We start from the raw sequence: 17,701 nt of genomic DNA, 5'->3' as shown, positions 1-17,701 counted from the left end.
TCCGCACCACTTCTGCTGCACTAATTACAGGAACTCGAGAGAGAGACGGTTTTCTGTTGGACCGTTTGGTGGCACACACTGCCGGTCCATGCTGGCACAACTGTGCTCCGGTATCCTGCTCACACAGCTCCCTAACTGGCTTGGAGAACTTCTGCTCCTCCCCCTGTTCATTCCCGCTGCCTTTACCGTCTGACCCATGTGCCGCCCACCGTTTGTCTCCTCCAGTGTCTTCACGTCAGCCAGGGTATGAATAGTGCACCCTTCTTGGGTTAACAGGCAACAGTACGGTGGGATTACGCATTACGAAGTAAAAAAATAAATAAAGCACAGGCTACTACACCCCCCACTGCTCATGCGCCATACTATTCAAGGGCGCACAGCAGATATCATGATGTGCAATACTGCCCGAGCCAACCCTTCTCTGTCCCATCCTCCCTGGCACTGCTGCTGCAGTCACCTAGGAGGAGCTGGAGCAAGCGCACAGCGTGACCAACCAGGAAGCTTTATCTTCCACTGCTGCAGACACCCTCCTCACACCTGAGGAAGCATCACAGCGCACTCTGTACCATGTGACTGAGTGGAGTCTACAACACACTGGCAGCAGGCCAGCAGTCGAGCGCCTTCTCGTATGCGTTACTGTCCAGAAGATGTGTACCTTCTCTGCAATGTCACTCACAGTGCCCCAGAAGCCGCAGCATGGTTGTACAAAGACACAGCGGCTGTATGAATATTCCTTCAGAACGTAAGCTCTCACGAGCAGGGCCCTCTCCCCTCATGTGCTTTTCCTTCTCTTACGTAGACTATCATCTACTCCGTACGCCCTACGATGGCACCTAACTCTCAGGTTCTGCCACTCTGCTGCTTATTTGCATGTTATTACCACTTATGCAGCAATGTGTATATACAATATACTTGTCATGCTATGTCTTGTACTGTAAGACGCTGTTTTCTTGTCTTGCGCATTTGTTTATGTACTGTTAGGCACTGCAGAACCCTTGTGGCGCCATGTAAAGGGTGATAATGGCGTCCACCTCCGGAATCTTACCTTATGTATGGAACTTGAAGGCACTCTGCGTATTAATGAGGCCAATTGGGATTATTTTTGATTTAGATATAATTTCATTTATTCATCACCCAAATTAGATATTCGTTTAGAACTACTTTCCAATATTAAAATAACAATTGTTGCTAATTCCCAAGCAGTTGGAAGGTTCCAGTCTATTATTGGGTGAGCGTGGCTCTGTGGTAAGAGAATAGTGTTCAGAATGTGACTTTTAAGAAGAGCCAAGCAATTTTTTATTTTTTTTCCCCCCCTTCTCTATTTCTGTAAAACACAAGATCTTTTCTAATCTAAGGAAAAAGAAATTGATGTAAATGTCTGGAATTGGATACAGTAAACTTTTTTTTTTTTTTAAATGAGATATTAGCTACAGAAATTGTTACATTAAACTGAAAAGCCTGCACAAACTATACCATTTTGTCTTTTTTATCTACATTCGTCTTCTTCTTTTCAGTAACTTGGAGTCTTTCCTGTATGGTCTGCATGCCTTGTTCAAGGGAGATTTCCGCATTTCCTCTATTCGTGACGAATGGATATTTGCAGATATGGAATTGCTTAGAAAGGTGGTAGTCCCTGGGATCCGCATGTCACTTAAACTTCACCAGGTATGAATAACAGTATATCATGTTCATGATATTGAGGTATGAAAGAATAACTGGTTGTAAGTACGGCCGGCTCGTTACCTGTCTGGCCAGAGGGGCTGCAGTCTTCCTCTCCTCCCTGCCTACTGGTGATTGATAGCTGATGTCACTGAGATGTGGGGCTCAAGTCTGACAGGGGCGAGGCTTATGACCAGAAATGCAGATCAGGCTGGTTTCTATGGACTGCATCAGCTGCAGCCCGTAGAAGCCAGATTGGGCTGGTGTTATAGCAGGAGAGTGGCTTTCCCATGGGAAGCATTCTCTCTATCACAGGTGGACTGGCAGTCCCAGGGGAAGAAAACTGTTCCTCCCAAGACTGGCTGTGATTGGCAGGGCGTGATCCTATGAGAGGCCACTGCTAGGCGGTCCCTGCAGGTGCCAGATTTTACTGCAGCCCCTAGGTAGAATCTGCAACTGGTTGTATTGATGATTTGTTGACTTTATACTGTGCATAATGTATTTTCTTGCATATCCCTTTTTACAGAATCTAAGAAATATTAAATTCATGTACCACCAAGTAAGGAAGACGAACCGCTTACGCTGGGTACACACCTAAAGATTATACTATCCAATCTGGTGGGAATAAAAATCTGGAAATGCATGGGAGCAAATGACATTCAACCATTTGCTCCCAAACGCTGGAAAGCAGAAGATGGTTGTTAAAACAAATTGGTTAAATCTGTTTTAACAAATTTGTCCGAACAATTTTTTTATTTTATTTTTTTTTGTCTGTTCTTCAAGCGTTTGTGAGCAAATGGTTGATTGTCATCTGCTCCCATACGTTACCAGATTTTTGTTCCCACCAGACAAATTAATCTCTTGGCGTCTACCCCGCTTTAGGGTTATTTGGTTATCCATCATTATGCAGCTTAATGATGAAAGTTGTGCAGTTCTCCAAGTTTAGCAGTCAGTGGCTTAACATAGCATCATACAGCAGTATTTAAAGAAATACCTGTAATGAAGTTTTTAATGAAGCACTGTATGAAAAGCAGGAGCAGGACCCTGTATGTCCTGAAGGCAGCCACTGAGCCTCTGGCACAGTAAGTTATTTTTTATAAATAAAGTAGGCAATTGTGTGTCACATAAGGCTATACAGAAAACAAAGCCGTGCTCTATGATCCAGTAATATACCTTTTGTTTGTGGGTTTTGTTTGTTCTAGGACCATTTCACCTCTCCCGATGAGTATGACGACCCGGCAGTGTTGTATGAAGCCATCATGTCTCATGAGCAGAATTTAGTAATTGCCCATGAGGGTGATCCAGCGTGGAGGAGTGCAGTTCTCTCAAACTCTCCCTCGCTGCTCGCTTTGCGTCATGTCATGGATGACGGAACCAATGAATATAAGATCATCATGTTAAATAAGCGCTATCTCAGTTTCCGAGTCATTAAGGTGATACTTTTATCCTTTCCTTATACATTGTTGTATACCGTTTTGGAACTATTGCCCTGCGTAGCAAAGCAGCTGTAAAATTGTTTAAATTGTCTACTTCCCTTTCTGGAAACTAAATATAGATTACTGTTATTAGTACCAGTTTAAATTACATATTAACAGTGTAAATATATGCTACGAATATTTTGCTACTATAAATATCAAATGAAAGTAGTCCTCTGATCTAAAGTCCGGTATTCCTGATAGGTAAACAAAGAGTGCGTGCGTGGGTTGTGGGCTGGACAGCAACAAGAACTGGTTTTCCTTCGGAACCGCAATCCGGAGAGAGGAAGCATTCAGAACGCGAAGCAGGCTCTCAGGAACATGATCAACTCCTCTTGCGACCAGCCTATCGGGTATCCCATCTACGTGTCGCCACTGACAACCTCCTACTCGGACAGCCATGACCAGCTGAAGGAAATTCTTGGGGGGCCAATAAGTGTGGCAAATATCAGGAACTTTATTGTATCTACATGGCACAGGTAAAGGAGCGGGCGTGTTCTAGAGAGAACAAGTGTGTAATGTATACGCTTGTTGGATAGCTGTATTTATTGATCAACCGTATTCTCAGAGGAGAGGTGAGACTTACAATATAATGAGAGAAGCAGAAGCACTGTGATGCCCCGCCGCCTTGTGAGCGAGACACGTGGTGCCTGATTCAGAGATGTGCGTAAACTCGATGGTTACATAAATCATCGATGTCTAGAGACCTGCTTAGATTCTGCGCTGTACATGCACCGATCTCCTTCTGCGAGATCACTCTCAGTGCCACCAAGCTGCAACTTGACTGCCAAGCCGAAGTCATGTGGGGTGACACTGGAGTGGCGTTTCCTGCGTATTTCAGAAAACAGCGGGATGGGAGTATCGGTCTTATTTTCTGAGACAGGCAAGGCCAGCGTCTGTATTTCTCTAACGTCCTAGTGGATGCTGGGGACTCCGTCAGGACCATGGGGAATAGCGGGCTCCGCAGGAGACAGGGCACATCTAAAAAGCTTTTTAGGTCACATGGTGTGTACTGGCTCCTCCCCCTATGACCCTCCTCCAAGCCTCAGTTAGGTTTTTGTGCCCGTCCGAGAAGGGTGCAAACTGGATGGCTCTCTTAAGGAGCTGTTTAGTAAAGTTTTTTTTTAGGTTTCTAATCAGTGATTCCTGCTGGCGACAGGATCACTGCAACGAGGGACTTAGGGGAGAGACTTGCAACTCACCTGCGTGCAGGAGGATTGAAGTTTTAGGCTACTGGACACTGAGCTCCAGAGGGAGTCGGAACACAGGTCAGCCTGGGGTTCGTCCCGGAGCCGCGCCGCCGATCCCCCTTACAGACGCTGAAGAAAGACGGCGGAACGGAGGTCCGGAAACAGGCGGCAGAAGACTTCACAGTCTTCAGAGAGGTAGCGCACAGCACTGCAGCTGTGCGCCATTGTTGCTACACGGCTCACTGACACGGTCACGGAGGGTGCAGGGCGCTGCTGGGGGCGCCCTGGGCAGCAATATAAATACCTATTTGGCAAATAAATACATCACATATAGCCATTAAGGCTATATGTATGTATTTAACCCAGGCCAGTTTTCCTAATAACCGGGAGAAAAGCCCGCCGTGAAAGGGGCGGAGCTTATTCTCCTCAGCACTCAGCGCCATTTTCCTGACCAGCTCCGCTGGTGAGGAAGGCTCCCACTCTCCCCTGCACTACAGAAACAGGGTTAAAGAGAAGGGGGGCATAAATTGGCGATATAATTATATATTAAGAGCCCATATATAGAAACAACACCTTCTAGGGTTGTTATATACATTATGGCGCTTTTGGTGTGTGCTGGCAAACTCTCCCTCTGTCTCCCCAAAGGGCTAGTGGGTCCTGTCCTCTATCAGAGCATTCCCTGTATGTGTGTGCTGTAGGTCGGTACGTGTGTGTCGACATGTATGAGGAAAATGTTGGTGAGGAGACGGAGAAAATTGCCTGTAATGGTGATGTCACTCTCTAGGGAGTCGACACCAGAATGGATGGCTTACTTATGGAATTACGTGATAATGTCAACACGCTGCAAGCCGGTTGACGACATGAGACAGCCGGCGGACAAATTAGTATCGGTCCAGGCGTCTCAGACACCGTCAGGGGCTTGTAAAAACGCCCATTTACCTCAGTCGGTCGACAGACACTGACACGGACACTGACCCCAGTGTCGACGGTGAAGAAACAAACGTATTTTTCCTTTAGGGCCACAAGTTACATGTTAAGGGCAATGAAGGAGGTGTTACGTATTTCTGATACCACAAGTACCACAAATAAGGGTATTTTGTAGGGTGGGAATAAACTACTTGTAGTTTTGCCTGAATCAGATAAATTAAATGAAGTGTGTGATGATACGTGGGGTTCCTCCGACAGAAAGTTATGGGCGGTATACCCTTTTTCCCGCCAGTAGTAAGGGCGAGTTGGAAAACACACCTTAGGGTGGACAAGGCGCTCACACGCATATAAAAAACATGGCGTTACCGTTTCCAGACACGGCCGCCCTCAAGGAGCCAGCTGATAGGAAGCTGAAAAATATCATAACAGTATATACACACATACTGGTGTTATACTACGACCAGCAATCGCCTCAGCCTGGATGTGCAGCGCTGAGGGGGCTTGGTCGGATTTCCTGACTAAAAATTTTGATACCCTTGACAGGGACAGGATTTTATTGTCTATAGAGCATTTTAGGGATGCATTTCTATATATGTGTGATGCGCAGAGGCATATTTGCATTCTGGCATCAAAGAGTAAATGTGATGTACATATCTGCCAGACGAAGACACGACAGTGGTCAGGTGAGGCAGATTCCAGACGGCAGATGGAAGTATTGCCGTATAAAGGGGCGGTCCTTTGGACCTGGTGGCCATGGCAACAGCTGAAAAATCCACCTTTTGTTACCCCGAGTCACATATTGGCAGAAAAGGACACAGTCTTTTCAGTCTCAGTCCTTTCGTCCCCATACGGGCAGGCGGGCGAAGGCCAGTCATATCTGCCCAGGGGGAGAGGAAAGGGATGAAGACTGCAGCAAGCAGCTCATTCCCAGGAACAGAAGCTCCTCACGGCTTCTGCCAAGTCCGCAGCATAACGCTGGGGCCGTACAAGCGGACTCAGGTGCGGTAGGGGGTCATCTCAAGAGTTTCAGTAACACTCGCAAGGGAACTCCGGGATCCTACATGTAATATCCCAGGTGTACATTGGAAATTCGAGACGTCTCCCCCTCACACAATTCACAGGCTGTATTCCCAGCAGGTGATAATCAAAGTACCCTTCTTACAACAAGGAAGGGGGTAGTATTCCACACTATATTGTGGTACTGAAGCCAACCGGCTCGGTGAGATCTGAAATATTTGAACACTTACATACAAGCGTTCAAATCAAGATGGAGTCACTCGGAGCAGTGATAGCGAACCAGGAAGAAGGGGACGATATGATGTCACTGGATATCAGGGACGTTTACCTACAGGTCCAAATTTGCCCTTCTCACCAAGGGTACTTCAGGTTCCTGGTACAGAACTGTCACTATCAGTTCAGACGCTGCCGTTTGGATGGTCCACGGCGCCCCGGGTCTTTACCAAGGTAATGGCCGGAATGATGATTTTTCTTAAAAGAAACATGGACGCTTTCCTGATAAGGGCAAGGTCCAGAGAACAGTTGGAGGTCGGAGTAGCACTATCTTAAGTAGTTCTACGACAGCACGAGTGGATTCTAAATATTCCAAAATCGCAGCTTTTTCCGACGACACGTCTACTGTTCCTAGGGAAGATTCTGGACACAGTCCAGAAAAACGTGTTTCTCCCAGTGGAGAAAACCAGGGAGTTATCCGAGCTAATCGGGATCCTCCTAAAACCAGGAAAAGTGTCAGTGCATCATTGCACAAGAGTCCTGGTAAAAATGGTGGCTTCTTACGAAGCAATTCCATTCGGCAGATTTCCCGCAAGAACTCTTCAGTGGGATCTGCTGGACAAATGGTCCGGATCGCATCCTCAGATGCATCAGCGGATAACCCTATATCCAAGGAAAAGGGTGTCTCTCCTGTGGTGATTACAGAGTGCTCATCTTCTAGAGGGCCGCAGATTCGGCATTCAGGATTGGATGCCGGTGACCACGGAGGCCAGCCTGAGAGGCTGGGGAACAGTCACACAGGGAAAAAATTTCCAGGGAAGTGTGATTAAGTCTGGAGAATTCTCTCCGCATAAATAAGCTTAGAGCAAATTTATAATGCTCTAAACCACAGGTTCTCAAACTCGGTCCTCAGGACCCCACACAGTGCATGTTTTGCAGGTCTCCTCACAGAATAACAAATGAAATAATTAGCTCCACCTGTGGATCTTTTAAAATGGGTCAGTGAGTAATTAATACACCTGTGCACTTGCTGGGTTACCTGCAAAACATGCACTGTGTGGGGTCCTGAGGACCGAGTTTGAGAACCCCTGCTCTAAACTTAGCTAGACCTCTGCTTCAAGGTCAGCCGGTACTGATCCAGTGGGATAACATCACGGCAGTCGCCCACGTAAACAGAAGGGCGGCACAAGAAGCAGGAGGGCAGTGAAAACTGCAAGGATTTTTCGCTAGGCGGAAAATCATGTGATAGCACTGTCAGCAGTGTTCTTTCCGGGAGTGGACGACTGGGAAGCAGACTTCCTCAGCAGGCATGACCTCCACCCGGGAGAGTGGAAACTTCATAGGGAAGTTTTTCAACATGATTGTGGACCGTTGGCAAAGACCAAAGGTGGACATGATGGCGTCCCGCCCGAACAAAAATGGGACAGGTATTCCGCCAGGTCATGAGACCTTCAGGCGATAGCTGCGGATGTTCTGGTAACACCGTGGGTGTACCAGTCTGTGTATGTGTTCCCTCCTCTGTTTCTCATAACCAGGGTATTGAGAATTATAAGACATAGAGGAGTATGAACTATACTAGTGGCTCCGGATTGGCCAAGAGGGACTTGGTACCCGGAACTTCAAGAAATGCTCACAGAGGACTAAGGGCCTAAGGAGCTAAGAAGGGACTTGATTCAGCAAGTACCATGTCTATTCCAAGACTTACCGCGGCTGCGTTTGACGGCATGGCGGTTGAATGCCGGATCCTGAGGGGAAAAGGCATTCCATAAGAGGTCATACCTACCCTGGTCAAAGCCAGGAAGGAGGTGACCGCACAACGTCATCACCACATGTGGTGAAAATATGTTGCGTGGGTGAGGCCAGGAAGGCTCCACGACGGAAATTCAACTAGGTCGATTTCTACACTTCCTGAAAACAGGAGTGTTTTGGACCTCAAATTGGGGTTCATTAACATTTAAATTTCGGCCCTGTAGATTTTCTTCCAGAAAGAATTGACTTCAGTTCCTGAAGTCCAGATTGTAAAGGATGTATTGCATATACAGCTTTTTTGTGCCCCTAGGGGCACCGTGAGATCTCAACATAGTGTTGGGATTTCTTAAAATCATATTGGTTTGAACCGCTCAAATCTGTGGATTTGAAATATCTCACATGGAAAGTGACCATGCTGTTGACAAATATCTCACATGGGAAGTGACCATGTTGTTAGCCCTGGCCTCGGCCAGGCGATTGTCAGAATGGGCGGCTTTGTCTTACAAAAGCCCATATTAAAATTTTCCATTTGAACGGGACAGAACTGGGACTCGTCTCCAGTTTCTTCATGAAGGAGTGTCAGCGTTTTCACCTGAAACAACCTCTTGTGGTGCCTGCGGCTACTAGGGACTTGGAGGACTCCAAGTTACTAGACGTGGTCAGGGCCCTAAAAATATATATATATATATATAGTTAGGACGGCTGGAGTCAGAAAGTCTGACTTGCTGTTTATACTGTATACACCCAACAAGCTGGGTGCTCATGCTTCTAAGCAGTCTATTGCACGCTGGATTTGTAGTACAATTCAGCTTGCACATTCTGTGGCAGGCCTGCCACAGACGAAATATGTAGATGCCCATTCCACAAGGAAGGTGGGCTCATCCTGGGCGGCTGCCCGAGGAGTCTCGGCATTACAACTTTGCCGAGCAGCTACGTGGTCAGGGGAGAACACGTTTGTAAAATTTTACAAATTTTGATACTCTGGCTAAGGAGGACCTGGAGTTCTCTCATTCGGTGCTGCAGAGTCATCCGCACTCTCCCGCCCGTTTGGGAGCTTTGGTATAATCCCCATGGTCCTGACGGAGTCCCCAGCATCCACTAGGACGTTAGAGAAAATAAGAATTTACTTACCGATAATTCTATTTCTCGTAGTCCGTAGTGGATGCTGGGCGCCCATCCCAAGTGCGGATTGTCTGCAATGCTTGTACATAGTTATTGTTACAAAAATCGGGTTATTACTATTGTTGTGAGCCATCTTTTCGGAGGCTACTTCGTTTTGTTATCATACTGTTAACTGGGTTCAGATCACAAGTTGTACGGTGTGATTGGTGTGGCTGGTATGAGTCTTACCCGGGATTCAAGATCCTTCCTTATTGTGTACGCTCGTCCGGGCACAGTACCTAACTGAGGCTTGGAGGAGGGTCATAGGGGGAGGAGCCAGTACACACCATGTGACCTAAAAAGCTTTTTAGATGTGCCCTGTCTCCTGCGGAGCCCGCTATTCCCCATGGTCCTGACGGAGTCCCCAGCATCCACTACGGACTACGAGAAATAGAATTATCGGTAAGTAAATTCTTATTTTTCCGATGGTGATCCTATGCTGCGTGGTCAGGCGTGTTCCCGCAGGCATGAGCGTATTTTTGCACAGCAGCTGCGTCCGTCTCTGCATCGGGGCCCATTGTTTGATAAAAGGGTGATAGGCGGCTTTGAGTTGGTTGACCATCTGATGCCGTTGTTGTTTTTTTAGGTTAAGGAAAGGCTGTGGTGCAGGATGCAATAGTGGCGGAAACATTGAGGATTCGGGCACTGGAGGCGGGACCTCCATAAATAGTAACAACCCCTCAAATGCTAATGATGCTCAAATCAGTGTATCGCAAGGGGGCATACCTGGAGGAACAGGACATGTACAGACTTCTCGCCTCCAACCTCCAGGAGTTCCCCACTTATCAACACTAGGTGAGGTGGATCTGGTGCACGTGTGGCAGCCCCTCTGGGATTGGGGAGTGCTATGTGAACGCACCATAGGGGAACGCCGTATTTGGGGATTTGTGGGATTCTCAGTTGTTAGGACAAGTCAAACAGAATATAGGGGTAAATGTATTATATCCGCAAGTATGGCGCCTCTTTACTGAGATGAAGCAGCAGCACCGAGATGTATTAACTGGATGTAGTCGGGATCCCGACCGCCAGAATGCCAGCAGCACTGCCACAGCTGTTCCTACTCCTGGTTGTCCATGACACCCATGGAGTGGGGATAGAACCTGTGGAGAGCCACCGAACCCGCAGCGTGGCGAGCCTGCAAGTGGCGCTCGCCCCCCTGGCAGCATTCTGGTGGTCGGTATCCCGGTGTCGGTATGATAATAACATTGTAATAACATTGTACCTATCCAGCTCCTAAATGACAGAAAACCTATAGTATTTATCAAAATGATGCGTTGTATGGTGGCACCTGTAGTCTTATCCCCCATCCCGGTTCCCATGATAGTGAAGCGTTTCTACTAGTGTCATATATACTTCTTTAGCTGTATTGTCATGATGCAGCCAGACTGTTCTGTGTGATAGCCAGTGATCCTCTTCCTTTATACTCGGAACCAATACCTTTTGCTTGAATCAAGTATTTAAGCATGGCTTTGCCAGTGTGTATTTACTCTTTCCTATTAGGACGTTACTTTTCCTCGTGCTAGGCTTGTGCTGCTCTATTTATTTGGGTAAAACAGATTTTTGTTACTTGCAGAAAACTTTTCAATATTTATTGAACATTGATTGTAAATTCTTTCTTGTAGGAACCAGCCACAGCTCCCACTCCATGCAGTCCAGCCTTGTCAGACATTCCCCTGCTCGTGGTTCTGTAGCTAGTCAATCCTCTTACTGCTACAACAGCCGTCACTCCTCACTTCGGACTTCTACTACAGGTTTTGTGCCTTGTCGGCGCTCCTCTACCAGCCAGATCTCTCTCCGCAATCTCCCCACGTCCATCCAGTCCCGTCTGTCTATGGTAAACCAAGCAGAACCTACAAGTCAGCCTGTGGTGATTGGTCTTCCTTCCTCCAGCAGCTCCAGCCAGAGTATACCTGCATGCAAGCGGCACACTTTAGTCGGCTTTTTGGGAACTGAAGGAGGAAATAACCTCATCGAAACACAGTCTTGCGGCAATTCAAGTCCAGCATCACATTCAAGAGCCAAAAAAGATGACGTCGTTTATAGAGTACAGGTTAGACCAGATTACAGTTAGCCTCTGCGTATTCTGCACCCGACACTGGGGCAGATGTATTAAGCCTGGAGAAGTGATAAGTGCAAGGTGATAACACAACCAGCCAGTCAGTTCCTGTCAATTTACTTATTGGAGCTGATTGGCTGGAGCATTATCACCTAGCACTTATCACTGCGTTATAACTTCAGCAGGCTTAATACATCTGCCCCGCTGTCCTTTATTTAAATGTGCTGCGTATAGGTCGCTAATGTATTCTCTTGCAGTAACAGCCCATAGGTGATCGTAAGTTCTTAAATGACACAGACCTTTTTTGTACTTTTTGATTACTTGAGTTTAATACTCCTGACTTCACGTTCCAAAATAATATTCCTAAACTAAACCCAAATAGTTTAATACTTCCACTACTTGGAAAAGTCAATTGACGCTGCATTTTTGTTTCCATAGATTGTGGATCCAAGCCAGGTGCTTGAAGGAGTTAATATATCCAAACGAAGAGAGTTGCAGTGGCCAGACGAGCTTGTTCGGCTAAAAGCCGGGAAAAATAGCTGGAAAGACTGGAGCCCTCAGGAAGGCATGGAAGGCCATGTAGGTTCTGCAGATTACTATTAATATCTCCAAGGGAGAATTTATTTTTATTTGTTTTTGTTGTCTTCTTTTACCCTCTATCATTAAATTGATTGAACAGTGATGGATCTGTGAGGACAATTTAAATTAATAAAGTGGTTTGTTTTTCATTTACTGTGATCATAGCGGATTATGGAAGTCATTGCTCATCAGTCTAAGTACTGTTCCACATATCATGGGTCGGAGGTAAGGGTATATCGCTCAAGGTCGTCCCAGGTGGGGCAAATCCTTGCACTGCTGATTTAATAAACGGGGATTGCTTCTGGTCTGAGCTGTTGGTCATACGTTGCTTGGGCCACAAGTTGGGTATTTTTAAACTGAAGCGTCGCCTTCATGTTCCTATAAATATGTCGGAGACGGTTAGGAGGGTGAAGCGCGTATGGTAAACTGGCACTGACATTGGCTTCGTAAGTTTTATTGAAACGTCGCACCACCCTTCCACAGGAGATGAAGATGGAATCTGAGCATTCAAAGTACTGCAAGTGGCAGATGGCACAAATACTTTTACTTTGCCATCTAGAATGACATTGAGATTGTCATCACGTAGTGCAAATTAAGAAAGAAAAAATAATATATATATATATATATATATATATATATATATATATATATATATATATATATAAACAGTTGCAAGAAAAAGTATGTGAACCCTTTGGAATTTCCTGGATTTGTGCATTAATTGGTCATAAAATGTGTTCTGAACTTCATCTAAGTCACAACAATAGACAAACACAGTCTGCTGAATCTAACACCACACAAACAGTTATATGTTCTCATGTTTTTATTGAACACACCATGTAAACATTCACAGTGCAGGGTGGACAAAGTATGTGAACCCTTGGATTTAATAACTGGTTGACCCTCCTTTGGCAGCAATAACCAAAACCAAACGTTTCCTGTAGTTGATTATCAGACCTGCACAACGGTCAGGGGGAATTTTGGACCATTCCTCTTTACAAAACTGTTTCAGTTCAGCAATATTCTTGGGTTGTCTGGTGTATATCCCTCTCTTGAGGTCATGCCACAGCATCTTAATCGGATTGATGTTAGGACTCTGACTGGGCCACTCCAGAATGTGTATTTTCTTCTGTTAAAGTCATTCTGTTGTTGATCTACTTCTGTGCTTTGGGTTGTTATCCTGTTGAGCTTCAATTGGTGGACAGATAGCCTTAAGTTCTCCTGCAAAATGTCTTGATAAACTTGGGAATTTTTCTGTCGATGATAGCAATCTGTCCAGGCCCTTGAGGCAGCAAAGCAGCCCCAAACCATGATGCCCCCTCCACCATACTTCACAGTTGGGATGAGGTTTTGATGTTGGTGTGCTGTGCCTTTTTTCTCCATACATAGTGTTGTGTGTTCCTTCCAAACAACTCAACTTTGGTTTCATCTGTCCACAGAAATGTTGCCAGTAGTGCTGTGGAACATTCAGGTGCTCTTTTGCAAACTTCAAACGTGCAGCAATGTTTTGTTTGGACAGCAGTGGCTTCCTCCATGGTATCCTCCCGTGAACTCCATTCTTGCTCAGTGTTTTACGTATGGTAGATTCGTTAATAGAGATGTTAGCATGTGCCAGAGATTTCTGTAAGTCTTTAGCTGACACTCTAGGATTCTTCTTCACCTTATTGAGCATTCTGCGCTGTGCTATTGCAGCCATCTTTACAGGACGCCCACTCCTAGGGAGAGTAGCAACAGTGCTGAACTTTCTCCATTTATAGGCAATTTGTCTTACCATGGACTGATGAACATCAAGGCTTTTAGAGATACTTTTGTAACCCTTTCCAGCTTTATGCAAGTCAACAATTCTTAATAGCAGGTCTTCTGAGAGCTCTTTTCTGCGAGGCATGGTTCACATCAGGCAATGCGTCTTGAGAATTGCAAACTCAAAACTGGCGTTTGTTTTTTATAGGGCAGGGCAGCTTTAGCCAACACCTCCAATCTCGTTTCATTGATTGGACTTCGGGTTGGCTGACTCCTGACTCAAATTAGCTCTTGGTGAAGTGATTAGAATAGGGGTTCACATACTTTGTCCACCCTGCACTGTGAATGTTTACATGGTGTGTTCAATAAAAACATGAGAACATATAATTGTTTGTGGGGCATTAGTTTCAGTAGACTGTGAGTGTCTATTGTTGTGACTTAGATGAAGATCAGAACACATTTTATGACCAATTTATGCACAAATCCAGGAAATTACAAAGGATTCACATACTTTTTCTTGCAACTGTATATGTGCGTGTGTATATATATATATATATATATATATATATATATATATATATATGTATATGTATGTGTGTATGTATGTATATATGTGTGTGTGTGTGTGTGTGTGTGTGTGTGTGTATATATATATATATATATATATATATATATATATATTTTCTGTTCCTAAGTATTTTTCAAAATGGAGATCTTTAAATTAATATTACATTACCAGTTCTTGTTGGAAAAGAGAAAGTAAAGGCAATGTATACTATGTAGAGCTGTAATTTAATTTTATTAAACACTTTTTTTTTCTTTTTCCCCCAGTAAATTTCCCTTTTCTTTTTTTGCGTACATTTGTTTTTATTTTTATTATTATTTATATCGGTGTGTATATATTTTACAAATCTCATGTCAGAAGGACTGAATGAAATGCTGGTTAACGTAACATGGCAGATGTCTAATTTTAGTCTTTCTCTTTGATCTGTTCCCCTCCTCTCTCTCTCTTGTGTCGGTTTCTACAGGTAATTCACCGCTGGGTGCCTTGCAGCAGAGACCCATGTAATAGGTCCCACATTGACAAAACTATCCTGCTGATTAAGATTGAGGACAAATATGTTGCTGTGATTGAAACTGGGGTGCTTGAGCTCGGGGCTGAAGTGTGAGCCTGCGGTTCAATCATCTTTTGAAGCTTTCAGTGAGGAGTGAACTGTTATAACTCTGTTTGGGGACAGAGAGGTTCAAGATGGATAAAGGGCATAGATGCAGCCCAAACGTGTAAAGTTATTATTTTTCTGGTTTTATTTTAATCATCCTCGGATGTTCACCTGCATAAAGGATATAAACAGAAAAATTATAAGACCATTAACTTATATGTATAAAGAAATAATGCTATGCATTTCATATGCTTTAAGTCCGAAACTATTGTATTTCTCCGTTCAAAATATGGTCTTCATATTTTTCTAATTTATTTGCCAAAAATAATTGCCATGTCTCATATTGTAGCATGTTGTATTATTTTTTATTTTATTTTTTATATTATTGCAGTACATTTTTCTTCAACTGTGCAAATAGTCCGTCTTTCTGCAAACTGTAAATGTTTCTACACCAACCAATACTGCATACTCATTTTTTTGTTTTGGATTTTAATTCCCCCCCACCCCCATCCCCGTGGCAACTTTATTTTTATTGAGGAAACTGCACTAAACCATATTTCTTAAAACAATGCACTAAGAGAAAAAAGAAAAGTCTGATATTGGTCAGAATGTTTATTTATAAATATATATAGATATATAAATATACAAAAACAAATACCATAATTTAAATTGATTTTATTAAGGAACAATAATCCCTTTTGGCTCTCGTCCCTTCCTTGTCCTATAAAATACTTCTTCTTTACAAGACTCTCGACCCTTAGATTACACTCCAGTGTACTGAAGCCATGCCTTCAGTTTAGTGATGAAACAAAACACTGCATTCTGATGGAATTAAAAGTCCCATTAATAACCGTCCTAGAATCTGATTTATATTGCAATGTGCTATCTTGTCACCCAACAGGAGGTATACATCTATATTTAACTTCTCTGTGTTACTTAAATCTCAGATTAAGGGGTCTACGTACTAAAGGACAGTACTCACCGGCAGATCAGGGGAGAGATGTCTGCTGTGCGTGCGGGGGAGGGACGGGGGATGGGGGCGCTCATTTCACCCAGCAGGTGAAATGAGCAACCTGCTAGATTGAGGCCAGTCTAGCAGCAGCGATAGCGACTCGCGGGGCCACGCATCGCTATCGCTGTGGGGGATACACACGGAGAGATCTTGCTGAAAATCTAAGCAATCTAGTCAGATTGCTTACATTATCGCTCCGTGAGTACCCCCCTTAAGCCTTGCATGGAGATAAAGTGGGACATTTACTAAGCAGTGATAAGAGTGGAGAAGTTGCCTCATCAACCAATCAGCAGCTCTGTATAATTTTATAGTATGCAAATTATAGATGTTACTTTAGTGCTGATTGGTTGCCATGGGCAACTTCTGCACTGGCTCACTTCTCCACTCTTATCACTGCTTAGTAAATGTCACTCAAAGTACCAGCCAATCGGCTCCTGCCTGCCATGTTACAGCTGTATTTGAACAATGACAGAGGGGAGCTGGTCGGCTGGTACTTTATCTCCATTCAAGGCTTAGTGAATAGACCTCCAAGAGTTGATGGCTAAGAGCATTATTTGCATTTAAATATCATTTGATGATGTGTACACTGGCCATCACCAAAATATAATGCGTAATGTAAGAAGTACGGAGTCATTTGTATCCCTAGGATTTCTGTTCCCCCAAAACAACCACCTATATACCTGACTGCAGGGAGGTTGTTTTACAGAGGCAGACGAAAAGCCGCACAGGGGCTACTTCCCATTGCTTGTGAGGAAAGAAGGAATGGTCGTAATCTTTAATATGGGACATCTTGCATCATTATGAAAGCATAGCCAAACAATTTCCTGTTCTATGTTCTTCCTCCCTGTAATATCCTACATATGATATGAAAGGTTTCAGTATTTATAACGCTGAAACTGAATTATAAATACCTGTTTTGAATATGTTGGTTTACTAGATTGAATTTTTCCAAGCGTTTTCTGGGTGTGAAGAATATCTTGTAGCTGTGTTGTTTGTATAAGATCCTTATCCGCCTCAATCTTTCTATATAAAGTAATGCTTTTTTTCGATTTGGTGGCCAAGAATGGCAAGAGCAGCCAATTTTTAATAAGAATGTTCGGATATGACATTGCATTGCCTTTACTTTCCATTTTTTATTGTTATTATTTTTTTTATTTATAATTTATTTAAGATTTCTTTTTGTATTCGTTAGGTATAGAAGCTCAGGAAAAAAAGCTGTGTGTATTGAACATTTTGCAATATGTTTCTTGTGCTGTTTAGAAAGTTGGGCGCCGTGCCTAATATTGCAATGTTATCCATTGATTACAAAATAACTTAATTTATAAGAAAAAAAATGAACAAAACGTGAGTTAGTTTTTAATTTGATGCCAGTGTTCATTGTCTTAATTATACAAATTAAAAATTTGGGGTCTGTTGTTAAACTCAAGTGCTTTACAAACAGAAGGCCAACTTTGAAATGTACCATGAACGGAAGCCTCCTATGATAATTTACTAGGACACAAAGCCAGTCGCCAAAATGTCTATAAAAGCTCAGTTTTCAATTTAAAATGTTCCAAATGCCTACATGTAGTGAGGACATTTTTGTGGCTGAACCAATGTGTGTAAGATTAGGGTTTCTATACCGATCATCTCTCACCTCCTTAAACCGGGACACTCATGTATTAGGTTCTGTGGCTGATTAAAACCTGGAGAAATGCAGGTCTGAAGTCAGTCAGCCACAGAACCCCCGTGTTAAGGCCCGTGGATCCGTCGGCCAGTGTGTA

At 44.0% G+C, this 17,701-nt stretch overlaps 1 protein-coding gene across 6 annotated transcripts in view; it reads left to right on the top strand.

Annotated features, from left to right (window-relative positions):
* PCNX1 (pecanex 1) overlaps positions 1 to 17,353 on the top strand; it is a 171,345-nt gene extending 153,992 nt beyond the window's left edge. For all 6 annotated transcript variants that reach the window (XM_063947281.1, XM_063947284.1, XM_063947285.1 and 3 more), the window contains 7 exons: positions 1,515 to 1,665; positions 2,862 to 3,092; positions 3,339 to 3,613; positions 9,978 to 10,186; positions 11,014 to 11,441; positions 11,886 to 12,026; positions 14,795 to 17,353. In XM_063947281.1, the coding sequence (XP_063803351.1) occupies positions 1,515 to 1,665; positions 2,862 to 3,092; positions 3,339 to 3,613; positions 9,978 to 10,186; positions 11,014 to 11,441; positions 11,886 to 12,026; positions 14,795 to 14,935 (1,576 nt within the window). In that variant the 3' untranslated portion in view covers positions 14,936 to 17,353. The remainder of the gene's footprint in view (positions 1 to 1,514; positions 1,666 to 2,861; positions 3,093 to 3,338; positions 3,614 to 9,977; positions 10,187 to 11,013; positions 11,442 to 11,885; positions 12,027 to 14,794) is intronic.
* The last annotated feature ends 348 nt before the right edge of the window (positions 17,354 to 17,701 follow it).

The sequence above is a fragment of the Pseudophryne corroboree genome, chromosome 12 (genome assembly GCF_028390025.1).
Source record: "Pseudophryne corroboree isolate aPseCor3 chromosome 12, aPseCor3.hap2, whole genome shotgun sequence".
NCBI lineage: Eukaryota > Metazoa > Chordata > Amphibia > Anura > Myobatrachidae > Pseudophryne > Pseudophryne corroboree.
The sequence above is the reverse complement of the archived record's forward strand: the minus strand, read 5'-3'. Positions and strand labels throughout refer to the sequence as shown.